Source organism: Gavia stellata, chromosome 7 (genome assembly GCF_030936135.1).
Source record: "Gavia stellata isolate bGavSte3 chromosome 7, bGavSte3.hap2, whole genome shotgun sequence".
NCBI classification, from domain to species: domain Eukaryota; kingdom Metazoa; phylum Chordata; class Aves; order Gaviiformes; family Gaviidae; genus Gavia; species Gavia stellata.
The window spans coordinates 46,066,755-46,084,623 of record NC_082600.1 but is presented as its reverse complement, the minus strand read 5'-3'; the positions used below and the strand labels follow the sequence as shown (position 1 = coordinate 46,084,623).

The following is a 17,869-nucleotide window of genomic DNA, read 5'->3' as shown; positions in this document are numbered from 1 at the left end:
TTATGCTGGTATATGCGGGTCTCTCCAAGCTCGACGTTCCAGCAGTCAAACAGCTGCTCAGAGCTCTTGTTTCTCAGATCCGATCAGTGGGTTGGCATTTTTTGGAAGTTTGCATTGAGCTCGTATGATGTGGAAGCTCTGACATGCTCTGTTCTTGGCTCTGCCAGCCCAGACCTCGCGCTGCTGCCTCTGACTTCCATTTGCACATCCTGAGTTGAAGGACTTTGGGATTTGGAAGCCCCACTGGGTGTGTTCCTGGCTTGAAGCACAGCACTTAGTTGTTGCTTTGCTGTGTGAAGCGTGGTGGGTTTAGAAATGACAAATCTGAGCCCAGCACCGCCACTGGGGACAATTTCTTGCCCAGGCAAACAAGGGAGTCCTCGCTTATCACAGCTGAGTGTGCATGCGTTCGTGCTGCTCCCAGGTTACTCTGACTACCTGGTCCTGCCAGTGATGGTTTCGGGACCTGATTGCTCAACAGATTTAGAGTCACCCTTCCCTGCACATGCCTAGAACACATTTGAACATACTGAGTGGATGCACAGGCAGGAGCAATGCAAGGAATCCTACCTTAGGTTTGTCTTTGAAAAGAAAAGGAGGCCTGTACTCAGCTCGTGTAAATCAGAGCGGTTCCAAGGGAGCCTGCTCATCTTGCAGAGGAAGCAGACCCAGACATGGCAAGTAAAGTAAGGCAGGAATGTGATTTATCAACTCCACAAAGCAACAAGACAGCGTTAGATTCAGGAGCTGCTGCTTCTTGGACCACAAGCAATGTTTTTCACATGGGTGCCTCTGCAGTGAGATGAGTGTGAACGATCGGAAGTGGCACAATATGGCTAAACTGGTTTGCTTTTTATTCCTTTTTTGCCTAAGGCCACTATGATATGGATCATGTGCCATGCTCAAGGCAGCAGGACTTAGAAGTTTCTCAGATAACTTTCAGACTTTGGTTAATATACTGAGATTTAGCCTTCCTTTGTTTCACTGGAGCGTAACTTTTTTGTGTGGTGGTGGGAACATCTGGGTGCCACTAATTGTGGGGCTGTTAAGTTCCAATATCCTATCGATTTGTCTGCATTTTCATATCCCTCTCTACTATAGTGTCCAAGCTCATGGGTTAGTGGAGCTGAAGGTTCACCTTTCCCATGAAACCGAAGAATTCCCTCCCCAGTTCCTTACCCTTCTGGACTTCAAGATCTCCTTTCTCTGTGAGATTTGCAGATGTGGCTTTAAACACCGTCAGGAAGCTGTGAGCATCTCCTCCAGGCCCACGTCAGAGCTCTGTGCCCCACTCCATCTCCTGCAGTCGTGGTCTTGGCTTTGAGTCTCTCTGGGCAGAACAGTTGTGTGTCAGAGGTACAAGAATTTAAACTTTGTAAAGAAAAATACTGCCCTCGTTCTCAGGGTCAGATTCAGGTTTGTGTTTCTCCAGAGGTGGACTGTAAGACTGGATCATCTCGGGATTCCTCTAGCAAAGGGGATTCCCTGGGCAGTACCCAGCCAGCAGAGCCGTGCTGCTCTCCTGCCCCAGGCACGTGAAGATGCAGAGGGAAAGCAGCCGCAGGTCCACATGAGCTTCTTTGTCACACCATTAGGTGTTCAAGGAACATGTGGATGAGGCACTGTGGGACATGGTTTAAAGGGCATGGTGGGGTTTGTTGGTTGATGATTGGACTTGATGATCTTACAGGTCTTTTCCAACCGTAGTGATTCTGTGATTTGTGTCTCTGCCCATTTTGCCACTAGGAAGGAACCGATTCGATTTGTAAACCAAGTCAAAGAAATGCAGCAAACGCACACTGTATGACAAAAAGCTGGCTCTTGCCTCAGGCAGCCCCTTGCTGGGAGCTCTGCCTGCCATGGGTTTTCTCTGGCTAAGGCAGAGCAGTTCCCATGGTCACAGAGGGAAGCACCCCACGAGGCTCTACAGCACTCCCAAGTTTTGTTGATTAACAAAAACAATGAAGAAGTGAAAGAAAGTGTTTTAATTCTGGCCTGGTGAAAACCTTGGATAATTCCTGTTTTTTCTTTTCAGTGAATTGAATGTACTTTGCGAACATAGCATATCGTTGGATGTGGGTCTATTTAGGGAATGGCATTCGGAGAAAGGGAAAGGGATGGGTTAAGAAGTATGTGGGCTTCAGGAAGGCTTCTCTAGGGAGCTAAGCAAACTTGCACCTCTGTGTTTGCATATGTATGCACCCAGCTGTGCACAGTGCCATGACTACATTATCTTCTGTTTCAGTGAAAGTTTTAACTATTTTAAGTATTTATTTGTCAGTCCCTCTAGGGTACTTGGTGATATAGGCGTACTGGGAGACACAGTCACTTTGTAAAACATCAAGCAGAAACTTTCTTCCAATGTAGCCTCACCTGCTCAGGATTTATAGCTGCTCTTCCAAGAGAAGAACTGTCCTAAGCCGTTTGTTGTCTCATTTAGACATGGAGTTTCAAAACCAGGCCCTCCCATGTCCACGCACTGTAGTGATTCCCAGCCCAGCTCCTCCAAATGTCTACAAGTTTCCCTGAAAACGTTGTCCACCTTTGTGTGGCGTTCATTCTGTAGAGGAAGCTTGTATGGAGCTAACTGTCCCAAATGCTTGCTTGTGAGTCTTTCAGATGGGCACAGCCGCTCTGGCTCCTGTGTCGAGATGACCTTTTTTTGGTGTGAAGTAGGCAGGTACATTCAGTGCTTCTTAGACTTGACAAACTTTAGGGATTGGGGGAAAAAAAATCTTCATGTGCAGAGGGATACTTTTTTCCCCAGCATTTCACTCTGCAAGCAAAGCTAGAGCTTTCCTCTCTCGCAACCTTCCTCTTCACATCTGTGTTCACCTTTAGACCTGCAAGAACGCAAAGGGACTTAGCAGCGATCGTTATCTCTTACTAGCCTGTGCTATGTTGCCTTGTTCAGGTAAGAAATGAGCTCTTCTGTATAATGAACTCCACAGGATCTTGGGGGAAATACAAACGGAGATAGGATTGTGTCACTCCTCCAGTAAAAAATGAGTGTGCTAAGGAAGTGCTGGTGTTTTGCAGGAAGAATTGGATCAAGGAGCCTGAAGACCATGGAGGGAGACTGTCTGAGCTGCATGAAGTACCTGATGTTTCTTTTCAATTTCTTTATATTCGTAAGTATTTAGAATCCACTTTCTCTCCTGAATCCTCCTGTTTCCAGCAGCCTGCTGCTCCCCAGCAGGATAGCCTGTAATTTGGTAAAGTTGCCATGGTACAGAATATTCCCTCGGCTTTGTACTAGCAATCACTGAGGGCTCTGCAGCATCCAAAGATGCTCAGACATTCAGCAAGCCAGCACAGTGGTCACTGTTGTTTGTGAGTTATTCTTGTCCTTGGCAAGGGAGACCAGAGGGAAAGCTGTAACTAGTGGTGTACGTGGTCAGTCCTTGAATGGCAAAAGAAATTATTTTCTAGTCCTGGGTGCCCTGCTGAGGTTTTCACTAGGAAACACAGTGATTTTCTTACCACATGTAGAGTCATTCTCGGTGACCCTGTTGCTTTTGTCTTTGACAGCAAGGGTGGGAGCACCCAGCCACCCTGGCCTCTGTGGTGGGGATGGTTCACGTGTGCCCCTTCACTGGGCTGTCCCCTACAGATGTGGCAGCAGCTCGAGACTCAGTCTTTCTGCATTAGGGAGGGAGTAAGCAGTTGAGAGAGTGATGTGTCGAGGGAGAAAGGTGCTCTTGCTGCAAACGGTTCATTTAGTGAGCAAGAGATACTGAGAGTAGCATGTCAGCAGTCACCTGCTCAGCGGAGAATATATGCCACAGAGAAACACAAATTCTCCGAGTGAATGCCTTTGATCAAAAGATAGCAATGAATCCAGTTTTCCTGCAGCAGTTGTTTTATGCTGACCTATCTCCCTCTCTCTCCTCTCCTTGTGCCGTGACAGCTGGGAGGAGCGTGCCTGCTGGGAGTTGGGATCTGGGTCATTGTGGATCCCACAGGTTTTCGAGAGATAGTGGCTGCCAACCCTCTGCTCTTCACGGGAGCGTACATCATGCTGGCCATGGGAGCGATGCTGTTTCTGCTGGGTTTCCTCGGCTGCTGCGGTGCCATCCGTGAGAACAAATGCCTCCTGCTTTTTGTAAGTGTCCTTGCATTTTCTGTGGGCCTTTTGGTGCTTCCCAAGAAAGGGGGTGACTGGATAGATGACACTGTGTTAAATGCATGTTATTGTAGCCATTTATTCCCTTAGATAATAAATAGGCTTAGGGTACTTTCACACACAGCTAGAAATACAGAGAACTTGCTTTTTCCCTGTATCAGATTTGAGCCCAGTGGGTATGGAGTCTGGGAATGTATTTTGACCTTCTTAAGCTTTGTTTCAAAATGGTCCTATTTGGTTGTTTGGTTTTTTCCTTTTACTTTTACAAAGTGACTACAAATGGTCCTCTCTTGGCCACCCAAACCCCACTGCTCCATTTGTGGATTCATTCCTCAGCGGTTCACAACGAAGCAGAGGGAATGTGTAGAGCAAAGCCGCTGTGTAACGGAGTCCCCATGTCAGCAGAAACGCCCAGCTCAGAACTGCCTGGTGGCCTGTCGTTGATAGCTGGTCCCTCCCTTATGCAGCCTACTCTGCTCCTAAAATGAACCAGATTTGTTACCTTCGGGCAAGTTTTCCCCTGAATGATAGGGTTAAATTTCAGCCCATGTGGTCATCAACTACTGTTTACAAAGAGCTAGCCTCTAAAATAAGTCACTTTTAACCTCCACCATGGGTTTCCAGGCATTCTCTCTTACTGGAAGGCATTACCAGTTATGTATTGAAAGACAAAGATCATTAGTTTTATTTTTCATTTTTGTCAAATGTGACCTTTTGTTTCTCCTTCTGGGTCTGTTGGGGCTTTGGAGGGGTTTTTTTTGTTTTTTTTTTTTTTTTAAATCTTGATCTTACGGTGTTTTGTTAGGATTGTATCTTGCACAGCTCTTCATGGTGCAAAAGACACTTGTCTCTAAACAGATCAGGAAAGTCCTCTTTCTTGAATGCAAACACATATTTTTCCTAGAGATGAGTGTGGCTTCACTGAGATAAATTCTCTCTGGCACTTGGCTCACCCACCCTTTGAATTCATAACGTGCAAATGAGAGCCCTATTCTGGAAGCCGTTGTGGGTTTGATTTCTAGTGACTCACCTCAGAAGTAAATCAGAAAACCAAATGTATCACCTGTGAAGTCGTGGAGATCTGCCCAGAGGGACCTAATAAAATGCAAAGGATCAGGCCCAGTGAGCCTGAGGTTACTTCAAAGCCTGGCCCTGTCAGACTGAGAAACTAAAAGGTATGTTTGATGAGAAGTATTGATTGTAAGTGAATGGGAGAGTAGTATTTTCAGTGTGGACCATGTCCGCTGCATACAGATTGGGGACCTGGCTGGAGGAAGGGAGCTCTGGGCCATGCTTTTTTCTGATTTAACATCACAGAGTTACATCACGGTTTGAATGTTCCTCCTGGTGTTTTAGTTATACCCCAATGCACTCAATTTTGTGGTTATTACTTTTCTGACTCTTAGAGATAGTTCTGAGCCCTGCTGCTTTATTTGTTTGCTTTTATTATTATTTTATTTTATACTTGGAATGTGAGAAATATATGGGCTGGAAGTAATGCCCTAGACCAGGAGAAAGTCTAGAAGTAATTACTGGATGAGGAGTTAGTGTTCCACTTTGATCAGGTCTTCCAGGGCTTCTGGTATCAAAGTCAACTCTGTTAAACAACCTCCCATCTCACGTCCAACAGCAGTGAAGCACTTGGACGAGGATCTGTGCTGATACCAAGTGAGAAAAGCTATGTTGCTAATTTCTGCTTTCTTGGAGGCCACTCCAGCTGATGTTAAAATGCATAAAACATCCATGAAAACAGAAGTCTGATGGGAGTAAGTTTTAGGCGTTGAAAAGGCAAAGCATTCATGAGCGTGTGCCAGAGAGACTGGGAACACCTTGCGAAACGGAGGGTGTTAGGCTTCAGGGGGGGGTGGTACTTGGGGTGAAGTCGCTAGATCAAATCAAGTCCACTTAGAAAGCTGTTAAAGAATTAATGAGCTCGAGAGCTGCTTGAGTGAGATTTCACAGCGATGCATAATGTATATCTGAAGCTTTTAGTCCAAATGTAAACAGAAGATAGAAGGGACAAGACAGATGCACAAATGCATGTTCTCTAGGTTCTGGCTTCTGTGTTAGCAAGGACTTTTATTTTTCATTAAGCTGCTTGTCTTTTGGTAGAAAACCATCACTGTGGAACTTAACATGTTGCATTAAGCACAAGGCTGTGAAGTGTTTCTAGATTTCCCAGGACTTGGCTCACAAAAAGCAACATTGGCCTGCAAATCAGGCATGGAATAACTTCTGGATTGTCCTGAAGACCCTCTGCCTGCGAAAGAACACCATAAAAATCAGAATCCAAAGTGCTGTTGAGCATACAACATTGCACCACGGGACTGAATGTAGCTTTGCAACAAGAACAGTCCGTGTTAGCTTCATTTGGCTTAGTTTTGAGTGCAGGCGTCCTGTTTTGCACTCTTGTAAAATGGACGCAGTAGCCCCCGAAACTTTTCAGCGTGAAAGTGTGGGTCCTTTGGGTTAAAGGCAGTTGCTGCTCTGTTTGGAACAGCATTGCTGAAACTGGAACAGTAGCTGAGTTGTGAAAAAGAAACGTGAAACGTTGATTTGTGGAAACTTCTGATAATCCTGTAACCATCACCAGGAGCTGAGGCAGGATTTTTGACCAACACACGAGACCCCGCTCCTCGGGATGTTCACCTTGTTTGTGGGTGGTACCCGTGTTCAAGTGGTGGATCTCAAGCGTGCATTTGAATGTGAGGCTGCTGTGTCCCATGCATTAACCAGTTGGCTGTTTAGTGCTCTGATATATTAGAAATCAATTTAATTTTGGGAGGCAAAACATAACAAGCAGGTTTTGACTCTCCTTAAAATGCAGAATGAGAGCAAGTTCTGAAACACTGATGATCCATCTTCTTTTTCTCATCAGCCCTAATGGCTGCTGGTGTTTTTTCTACAGTAACTGTTACAAATCTGTAATGCAGACTGCACAATGTAAGTGTAAATCAGTTTGGGAATGATAATGAAGCTTATCAGAGATGATCTGGGAATGGCTGCTTCCACTTCTGCACAGACCTGTGCTGGAGCTCCCAGTAATCAGTAAATGAAATGCAATTAGCAGGGTGATGGGATTAATCACTTGATCACCACCTTAGACCTCTTAGTGACTATGCTGAGATCCCTTGATGGATGATGATGTGAATTTGCAAAGCATCGTTCATTCTCATCACTTGTTCTTTGCCCTCCTGTGGTGAAATTAAAAACAAAACAGTCTCTGAGCAGGAAAAAAAGAAGCCACGCAGAAAACTCCAGCAGTTAGAATAAATTATAGAGTTAACTAGTTCAGCAAAATCAAGCAACAGCATTCTGTTAGCAACTGAAGTCCCTGCTCATCTGACTCTTCTTGTTTTGTCATTTGAGCCCAGACTCCTTTTGCTTTGTTTCCACTGTGGAAGCAGGAAGAGAAATGGGACAGGGTGGTGCGTGCGCTTTTTCAATGGGGAAAAGTCACTCACAGCTCTGATAATTGACAACAAACCGACATTTTGCCCATTCCAAGCAGGTAGTTTGAATTCTCCCTCCATTACCGAAATGCACGGTGCACAGCATTTCAGGCACCGTTTATAAATCGTTGCTTGGGGATCACAATAGTACTTCTGGCCCCATCTGCCTGCCTTCTGTTTCAGAAAGACCTTCAATAACTTTTTCACACAAAAAACCCATCCAGGCTTCTCTTGTGTTTATTTCTACTTGTTGCTTCAGCCACCTTCGCTGGTAACGTGTACCACATGTTTATGACCCTCCGTGTGATGCGGTCTTACTGGGTTCTCCGTTCACTCCTGGTTTTCTCACATGGTGCCAAAATCTGAGTTCATTTCTAAATGTTCGCTCCATTCTGTATAATCAGTTTTGAATCTGTGGGCTAATTCTTGGGACCCTTGAATTTTAGAAAGGCTGACTCTCAAAGGGTGATTTCTCTTTATGGCTAAAGGAACATAAAAAATGTCCATCTAGTTCAGACTTGTGGTTCCTCAAGCCTGCTATTTTGTCTCCAAGAATGGAAATAAATGCCGTTTTGGGAGAGGGTGTGAGCCTACCCACTTTCTGCTCTGTTCCCATAGGGGTTCCTCAGCACCAACATTTGTTGTTTTAAGGATGTTGGAGGGCACATCCCTGCCTGTTCCATTTGCTGTTTGTTATGGCCTGAAGCAGCATAAAACTAGCATGAGGCATCAATGTAACTGAGAATCGGTCCCAAAGGTAGGCTGAGTCCTGAGCTCTTTGATGTCAGTGAGTGCTTTCCTGCCCTGGGAGATTTGTTCCCTTCAACACTCTTTTCCTTTCCCCTTGAGCTTTACCTCTAGCAGTGTACCAGTTTTCTGTGCTGCCTCCAGGCAGGAGGGTCTGAGGTGGGAGCCCGCAGGAGTCCCGGCGCTCATCCCGGGCAGGAAACGCTCCACGGTACCCGAGCGCTCTGGGTAGTCGAGGTCCCGGGGACAGCACCCTCGCAGCAACACGTCAGTCTCTCTGGGGTTGAGACCTCTTAAGTGCATCTGATCTACTGCTGTGGGGTCGTGGTGAAGGCACGGTGAATCGCTCAGGCTTGGTAACATCACAGAAAGGAGATGCCTTTAGCAAGACTGAAGACCAGACTTTTAGACCAAAGTGGCAGAAGGTTGCAAGGGCAACAGGATGAAAATACAGTTCCAGCTTAAGCTGAACAACCACGAGCCTCTCTGTCTGCTTTCATTTCTCTTCCCTGGAATTACGATGACGTAGGTGTAATGGTTTTACATCAACCTGGATGCCTGTTTCTCTTTTGCTACCACTCAATCTGCTGGCTGTTGCTTTCTGTCAAGTCTGTGGCGTGCCCTTAATTTAAGAATATGAATATGCACTCTTTGGATACTATACAAGACATGGATGATACTTGCATAACCGAATTATCAACTTTCTGTAGAGGTTCTGCATGGCTAATACTTAACTCAGTGCAACCCCATTGTGTGGAGGAGTATATTAACCAAGGTTAATTTTGCCTTGAAATGCAGAGTACTCTGAAAAGAGCCCATTTTTGGTCATAGGTGTAAATATTTATGTCCCACTACCTCCTTCCATACAAAATAAGCCGTGATCATACTACAGTAAAATTGTTTATGTTGTGATGGGGGGGTGTGCATATGTAGGTGTATGCGTGTGATGCATACACCTGTGTCAGAACAGTTTAACCCTGTACGAGCATCTACACAATCATATAACTTTTTCCATCAAAGTAGGCTGTACTGTTTTAACCTGGTGCAGATTTAGGGGATGCTACGGATCCTGTAGCCTTCTTCCCTTTTACCCATTAGAACCAGGCAAAAGCATCACAAGCTCCCCTGTCCTGTGACGTGATCAGAGAAGGGGCTGTGTCTGCTCCAGGTTACTGTCTCATAGGTTTTTTTAATTGTCAGGGGGAAAAAAGTTTCCTCGGTTATTTTTTCTATCTCTTTGGTGACTAGCAAAACCCCAACCTATTGCACCCACCTAACGGTATGTCTGTGTTTTGGTGTTACTTTATTTTTTTCATCTTCTCTCTTTCAGTTCTTCATGTTTATTTTGTTAATCTTCCTGGCAGAGCTTTCAGCTGCAATCCTGGCTTTTATCTTCAGAGAAAACGTAAGTATCCAATGGTGGGCAAACTCTGAACCCCAGTGGGATATTGTACCCAGGTGGAGCATGGTGTTAGGTGGTGGCTGATTCATTTGTAGAGCGACTGTTTGTTTCAAATACCAACAGACCTGCTTCATTACTACCCTCAGTCTGCAGAACTGCCAGCAAGCTGGTGAATGCTAACTAACCTGGCGTGTGCAGGGTGGATGGTTTGTGTAGGCAGGAGATGTACACTGGGGGACTACTTAAATCCTGAAGTTTTTAGAGTCTTCCTGATTCTTTTGCAGCCAAACAAGCTGCACATTCCATCAGAGAGAAGTTTTATAATAAAGTCACGCTAAGGTTAAAAGCAACTCTCTTCTTTTTTCAATATAGCATGTGTTTAATATTAATAGTGAAACCTCCTGTTTTCCCAACAGAGCCAATGCTTGTTCTGCAGTGCAAAAACTCTCTTGTGCACCTTCTAATCATATTCCTTCTTGAATTTTCATGTTCTGGTGCTCACCAGATTCCTCTCGATACTGCTTGCAAGATATCCCTCCTGACCTGCCCTGAGCAAATCTCCCCATGTCCCGTTTTGAGTCCCATCAATGGACCCCTTGCATATTCCCCTGCTTACAAGTTTCTGGTCCGTCTCTCCGCAGCTTCATATGATGTAGCCTTTCTCTACTCTGCTGCTATGCTTATTATTATATGGCCATCATCCCTCCTCTACGCTAGTAGTAAGTTTTTACTACTACACTAGTAGTAAGCAGCCTCATTTGTTTCTCTAACCAGCCAAGTTTTGTGCTTTTTTTTCTTGTTTCCACATGTGCAAAGAAGAGCCTGACTGAATTAGGTCCATCCTTCTCAAGTCAGCCCGTCTTTGAACTAGGATTCTGAGCGATGGCTGTGAAAAAACAATGGCCAGTAGAGGTGGTCACTAGTGACTGTTAGTATTTATTTTGTTTATTTGGCCTCTGCCAGTAGTAAGAGAACATACAGCACGTTCCCTGTACTGAACGTGACAGAAATGTGGCATGAGCGTAAGAAGGGCCACGTATAATGATTATTTTCTTGAGCCAGGATATACTTTTAATTTTATTTATATAGAAAGATTTTAATAAGCAAAGAATCCAGACTTAGGAAGCTCACAACAAGACAGTGTGGTGTTTGTGCAGTAGGATGGTCTTGGGGGGAGGTAGTGAGAGGATTTCTTTTTCCCTTTATAAGCTGGTTGTCTTTTATCTTTGCCTCAGATGTGAAGGCGGTGGGGAAGGGACGGCACTCTGTATACAGAGTGGGTGCCCCATTCCAGCTTAGGCTTTGAGACCATGCCCTCACGGGAACAGCTACCGCTCCATAAATAGGTTGCAGCATGGGGGGTCTGGTGTGTTCTGGTCATTACAGCTCTGCTGTTAGGAGTTGTTAGAGAATTCCTTTGGTTCAGCACAAGCAGCAGACCGCACACGTAGAAACTGCCCTGCAGACCCAGGTACGGGCTTCACAGTCCCTGGTGAGCTGGGGCTGGGCGAGCAGCCGGCAGCTGGCTGCTCCCACCTTCCCTGTGGGAAACTGGGAAAAGGTACAAGAAACTAGCCAGGCTCGCTGCGAGTCCCACGTGCGGGGTGACGGCAGGGCTGGCTGCGTCCTCTTCCCTCGGTCACAAGGAGCCTGCTTACGTCTTGCTTCTCGGCAAAGCATCGGTACCTTCCACTCCCATGGAAGCCGTGGGACATGTGAGGATACGTTACCTTGCAAGAGAAGGTCGCAGTGGTTATTCTAGACTTCTGTGGCATCTGGCAGTGTTTTTGTGAGATAAAACTTGAAGGGGAACAAACTTCTATCTTTCTAGAGCTTGTCTCCTTGTTTGTATCACCAGCTTCCCACTCTGTCAGAATGACTGACAGGAAGGGCTTAAATGGGAAGGAATGAAGAACGTCAGATCCCAACATAGCTGGAGATGGCTCTATGCAGAAGTTAAACTCCGTCTGCAAATTCTAGTGGTTTGTTCTCTCCTCAGGTTTCTTCTGAAAAAACCCCACCCTTGTTTTGGTGTTGCTATATATTTTGGTGGTAGCTCCTCCGGCTTGGTAACTACTTGCTGTCATCTTTGGGTTAGGATGAGGCTAGATGGCTGGACAGAATGTCCGTGGGGACGGAGGTGGTCTTTCTGTGATCCCATGTCGGGAAGAATTCTTCATAGTAGCAGTTTAAGGTCAGGTTCAGACGTGCTTTTCTCTTCCCTGCGAAACAAGTTACTTTCAAGGCGTGTGGTGGTAACTGCACATTTAGGCAACCTAAATTTCTTGGAAGCTTACCAAGTGGGTTCCTGTGATGGTCATTCCACCAGTCCGTATGGCTGTGGCCTCACTGGGTGCATAAAATGAGACAAAAGAGAAAGATACACTCTGTTTGCTTTCCAGATAATGTTCAGTGCAGCTTTCTCTTGTATAGTGTTTTACATACAACCTAACTCAACAGAGTTAAATTATTAATAGCTGAGGCAGTGAACAAAATTAAGAGACAAAAATAAGGGAGAAAAGAGATGTTTTCTGCTGAGATTTGACATGAGAGGCAGAGTCAGTGAAGCAGAGTGTGGTGGTGGGGTTAGGGAAAGTGGGATTAGCGATGGTGAGCTACTGTGATCTGCAAGTCCAGTAGCACTCCCAAAGCACTGTTTAAAAGCAGTCTCTGAAGAGGAAGGCTGCTGTTAATCAGCTGTGGGAGTACCAGAGTTTCTTTTCCCTTGTAAAGGAGGTTTTGGAGGGTGGAGAATCCTTTTTCATCTGGAAGACACCCCACCAACCCCCCATAAAATAACGTCTTCCATGAGCAGAAGAGAGAGGCTGTGAAAGAGCGATTTGACTTATGTACAGGAATTGCTCTTTATGTGCCGTTCAGAGGTTTGGATGGGAAAAACCCTGGAGGGATACTTGACTCTTTTTCTTAGTGAATTGTCTTAGCAAGCAAGAAAGCGGGATGGTAGGAACAGATGAGTCCAGTGACAGGGCTCTGGATGGAGTCAGGATATTTGGATTTTTAGCCTTAGTTCTGACACTTAATGGACAAGTCGCTTTGGTTCCCGATACCTCCTCAGGCATAAGGCAAAAACTAAAGAATGTGAACCGTCCACCCCTCAGTTGAGCAGCTGGAGGGTCTCTTGGATGGAAGGCACTGTGGAGGTGCAAAGTGCAGCACTGGTGACTGTACCTACAGTACAGGCACTGTACTGTGTCAGAAACTCCAGGCAGATGCTGGAGATGCTCCAGGCAGATGCAGATGCTGGAGATGCTCCAGGCAGATGCAGATGGACAGATGCAGATGGACAGATGCAGATGGACATGCATCCTGTTTTCCAAGCAGGCACCATGAAGCCAGCTTCGTGCACAGCATTCAGTATTCTTGAAGGCAGCGCTGCATGAGAAGGCTGTGACCTTCCTGGCCGGTGTCGGCACACCTGTGTTGTGCAAAAATGCCCTCTTTTTCATAAGTCCCCTTCATCTGGCTGCAGCAATCCCAACCAAGCTATTTTTTGAACAAGTGTGACAAACCAGTCCCGCTTCATTCACTGGCATGTAAATGTACACATGTGTGTGCTCCTTCTGTATTGGAGACATTCCCCCCAGAACAGCTAGAAAAAACCACAGCTGAGCGGCTCTTTATTGTTCATGACTGTGGCTGATACAACCGTCTTGTCAGAAGTGTGTGCGAAGATCTAGTTTTATTAGTAGGTCCTTTGCTCCCTTCTGAGTAGCTCTTGCTGTAGTACTCCAATGCGCACAGACCTCAGCAGTGCCGTTACTAACTTCGGTGAGAGGGGGGCCATGGGCGTGCGAGTAGGACTGTCTGGCTGACTTTTATCCTCCTTTGTCAGCACTTTTTTAAGAGTAGAAAGATGCTTCTGCTGATCGATTTTTTTTTTTTTTTTTTTTAAATTTTTTTTTTTTTTTTAGCATTTTTCTGAACTTCAGATTCTCAGGACAAGCAGTTTAAGAGCAACAAAATGGAATCAGTTATTTTCCTGGCAAACTTACCCCTCCAGCACTGCGCTTTGTTTTAGGCCAAGTCTCGTAAAAATCGCACACAAACTCTGAACAATTTCCTCTGGGGTTGCTGCTGTCAAAATAAAGGTTTCACTTTATATTTAAATGACTCTTTCGTTTTAGACCCCGCCAAAGGCAGTCGGCTGGGATTATTACCAATGGTAATATCAGTTTCAAAGTCCGCGCTTCAGAAACAGACAAGTATCAAAAAAATGTGCTGCTGTCTCTGCAGGGTAGGATGCTGCATGGACAAAGTACGCAGGGAAAGAGAAGGAAAGGAGAACACTGAGGACGTGTTTCAGCATCTTCTAACCTGACCTTCCCTCAGTGCGCCAAATTCCCAAAGGGAAATGCCAGTGGTCCCTGATCCTCCGATATTTTAATATTCAAAGGCAAAAAATGAGTTGATCTCTGCCTCATAAAGGTGATTTAGGAACTTAGCAGCTTATCTCATTAAAAGGTAGTGAGATTGAGCTATCTGCATCATTCAAGACTTTGTGACAAAGTTTTACTCAGTATTGATTTAGGCATTAAATTTGGCCTTAGTTTGTGTTTTTAAAAGAGAAGTCAATATTAAGTGGTATTTGGGGTCTTTTAAAGAGTCACCACAGCCTTCTCTTTTTTTCCTTAAATTTTGTGATAGTATTACAAAGGAAACAAACAATTTTGTGCTTGTGCTTTTGTGCCCACGCATACATCTCATACATATGGATGCATAAGTGCGATATTTCATGTTGCACATCAAGAACCTGAAACCAACTCAGAATCACCGAATCACTAAGGTTGGAAAAGACCTGTAAGATCATCAAGTCCAACCATCAACATATTTCATGTTGCACATCAAGAACCTGAAACTAACTCAGAATCACGGAATCACTAAGGTTGGAAAAGACCTGTAAGATCATCAAGTCCAACCATCAACTAACCCCACCATGCCCATTAAACCATGTCCCGCAGTGCCACGTCCACACGTTCCTTGAACACCTCCAGTGATCGTAGCAGTATATGTTCCTGAATCTGCAGTGCTGCATGAACAACAGAAAAAAAAACAAGGGGGTCTTTTTCAGGCAGCCTAATTTCTGATCCTGCAAATATGCAACACTAGAGCAGTGCTGTATCCAGCCGAGTCCAACGCCCTCACTGAGGCTTTGCAGTGGCAGAGAGATTTTGCCTTCACAAGGTGTTTTAGAGAAGGGACCACACAAGTCAAGACCTGTTGGGAACCTGAAAAGGGGATTCCTTGACATTTTCATCCTGAAGTGATAGAAAGGCGGAAAGACTGAATTGGAGTATTCAGTTTAAGAAGACTTTTAAGTTTGTGTATTTACTAGTCCTCCAGAGAGTGATCCTAAGTAAATGTAATTTCAGGGTGTCTAACGTTTTGAGGAGACTCTGAGCAGAAATGTTGGTTCAGTTTTTGTATTTTACTGTAAATGTAGACAGGAGTAAATGAAATTCCATTAGTTTTTATTGTTGACCTTAGGAAAAATTGTTTAAATTATCTAAACACTGGAAAGATAAAGAGGATTTTGTTCTTCTTGTCTGTGGGTCAGTTTAGATAATCTAAAGCATTGTCAGGGAAATAGTCTTTTTTTCTGATTTGTAAGGTGACTTGAACATTTCATATTCATTACATGTTTTTTACTTCCTTTTCATTCCCAGAAAGTTTGGTATTAGAGCTTGATTCTGCTTTCTCACACGTGGAAGTAAATTCAGAACAGTTCCCCTGTCTTTAGTAGGAAGATAACTGGTTTAAAATGAAAAGTGAGGGGAAAATCATGCTTTGGTTGTAGACCTAATGAAGCATAGTAAGTTAAGCTACTATTTGGGTGTGGATTTGAAGATATTCCTAAAATCTGTTTTAGTCCTGCTTCAACTTGTGAAACCCTTTCAAATACCGCTGAATATTAAAAAAACCAACCACCCTTCAAATGCGAACATTAGCTTACAAGTATAGATACAATTCGATCCCTGATTTTTAACGAGCAACAGTTTTATTGAACAAGTACCATTCACCCTGGATATAGTTATGGTTCAACCAGTGGCTTTTCCCCTGTTTCTCCTCTGAGGTTTGCGAAAAAAGAGAACAAACCCAAAGGAACCGGACAGCCCCGGGCATTCACACAAGAGAGCTTTGGGAAGTACTTGGGAAAGAGGTGCTGGCAGTAACCTTTGCGTTTCCACCTGTCTGTGCGTTTCAGCTGACCAGAGAGTTTTTCACCAAGGAGCTGAAGAAGCATTACGTGAGGAACAACGACACGGACGTCTTCTCTTCCACCTGGAACTCTGTTATGATCACAGTAAGTCATGCCGTGCCAGTGTCAGGCTGCCCCTGGGCAGTAGCCATCACCATGGTGCTCACCCAGCCACCAGCATTGAAAACTGGTGCTAACTAACGGCTTTTTGTTTGCTCTTGTGAAATGGTAAGGGGCAGATTAGGCAGGAGTATGCCTAATGGTATATTTTCAGTATAGAAATATTAGCCATCAGAATTGACTTTGTTATTACAGTCCTAATCAGGCAGGTTACAGATCGACTGTGTCATTGGAATTGGGGCTGTTCTTACCTACTACGAGTTCTGTGTGCATGTCTGTGTGGGTACACGTGTGAACTTAGTGCTCGGTATAGCCCACAGTGTACCTCTTCAGGAGCGAGGAGTAGGATGTCGGGCTCTGCAGATGAAAAGTCACTTTTAATCTTAAAAGAAAAAGATGATTGCTGCCCTTCATGCTGATTCAGGACTTTAATAAAGACATTTCCTTTTGCTGACTGAGAGCAGACAGAGTCAGAGTATGACTTGAATCCTTAAAAAGGACCTGACTTGAATCCTAAAAAGGGACCTTACTTGAATCGCCCAGCGGTGCCTTTGAGCAGCAGCAATCCTGGCTGTTAGCTATGGGGAGAAGGGGCGGTTGGGAGCCTGGGTTGTACTGCTGGCTCCCTTACAGACTTGCTGGGTGATCTCAGGCAAGACATTCTGGGTGTGCTCCAAAGCCCTGTGTAGTTCGTGGCAATATTCCCAGTGGTACCTTAGAGTCAGTCTACAGTATGACATGGGAACAGTTGGACTTCATAAAAAGGCTTTGATGAAACAGAAGCTCCAAGGTACAAGCACAACGCACTTTTTTGGAAACAACAGTTGTTTTGTCTCTGCTTTGACTAAAGCTTTGATCCCTACAAGAATAGGCCTTTGGTAGATTTCTTGTATCTCCTTTCAGGGCAAAGTGTCAACTCTGTCTTCCTTTCTTCTCTGTGCCTCGCCCTAGTTTGCCTGCTGCGGAGTGAACGGACCAGAAGATTTTGAAGCTATCCCTCATCTTCCACACTCCTCTGTGGAAAAGGCGACACCGGAGGCTTGTTGCCAGCGAGAGCTCCAGAGCCGGGAAGGGATGTTTGTCAACAAGGAAGCCTGCCTCACAGGCGTCGAGAGGTTTCAGAACCGACAGGTAAGGGAAGCCGAATACCAGGAAAAGGAATTTCACAGCGGGCAGAGAGATGGCTGGGGTGGTCATGGGTAGCTAGTGAAGCTGGCAGGTTGTGCCATTCTGACTGTAGCTCCCATCCTAATTACACTTCTGCTGACAGCTTTTGAAGTCATGGCGTATGTCTGATTTTGAACATCCCCTTTCATTGCGTGCACTGCTAAGTCCATCTTGAGCTGCATCAGCAGGAATAGGAAGATTTTCCCAAGGGATTGAGAGGTGGGGTGGAAATTTGCATCAAGTTTTGTCGTGTTTCTGAAGGTCAGTACTATCTCCGAGAAGTTAATTAGCAAGCCAGCCCAGGCCAGCGAGGATGGGATGGAGTTGGCTCTTACTGGCTGCGGTTGTGGCTCCTGTTTTTAGTTCACAAAGACTCCTCATCAACGACATATGCAACCAGGAGATTGAGGGTTAAACAGCCACAGAAAACCATGTCTGTTTTCCAGGGAAGAGGTTTTGGAAAGCTGCATTTCTCTGCTCTTACTCTTTACAGTAGAAAAAGGGCATTTCTTTTGCCAGGCCTCTTGACTTGGCAATTTTTCCCAGTGCCAGACGGGAACAAGACAGTTCAGCGTAATGTCGTTGAGACTGATACTGCAGTCGTATTTCCTCACATCGTCACCAAGATGTGAAGGTGA

General features: G+C 45.1%; 1 protein-coding gene across 4 annotated transcripts in view; it reads left to right on the top strand.

The window, feature by feature from the left end:
* Positions 1-17,869, top strand: part of TSPAN18 (tetraspanin 18) — a 135,536-nt gene that overhangs the window by 113,059 nt on the left and 4,608 nt on the right. For all 4 annotated transcript variants that reach the window (XM_059819418.1, XM_059819417.1, XM_059819420.1 and 1 more), the window contains exons 4-8: positions 3,040-3,131; positions 3,911-4,105; positions 9,656-9,730; positions 15,951-16,049; positions 17,016-17,195. In XM_059819418.1, the coding sequence (XP_059675401.1) occupies positions 3,069-3,131; positions 3,911-4,105; positions 9,656-9,730; positions 15,951-16,049; positions 17,016-17,195 (612 nt within the window). In that variant the 5' untranslated portion in view covers positions 3,040-3,068. The remainder of the gene's footprint in view (positions 1-3,039; positions 3,132-3,910; positions 4,106-9,655; positions 9,731-15,950; positions 16,050-17,015; positions 17,196-17,869) is intronic.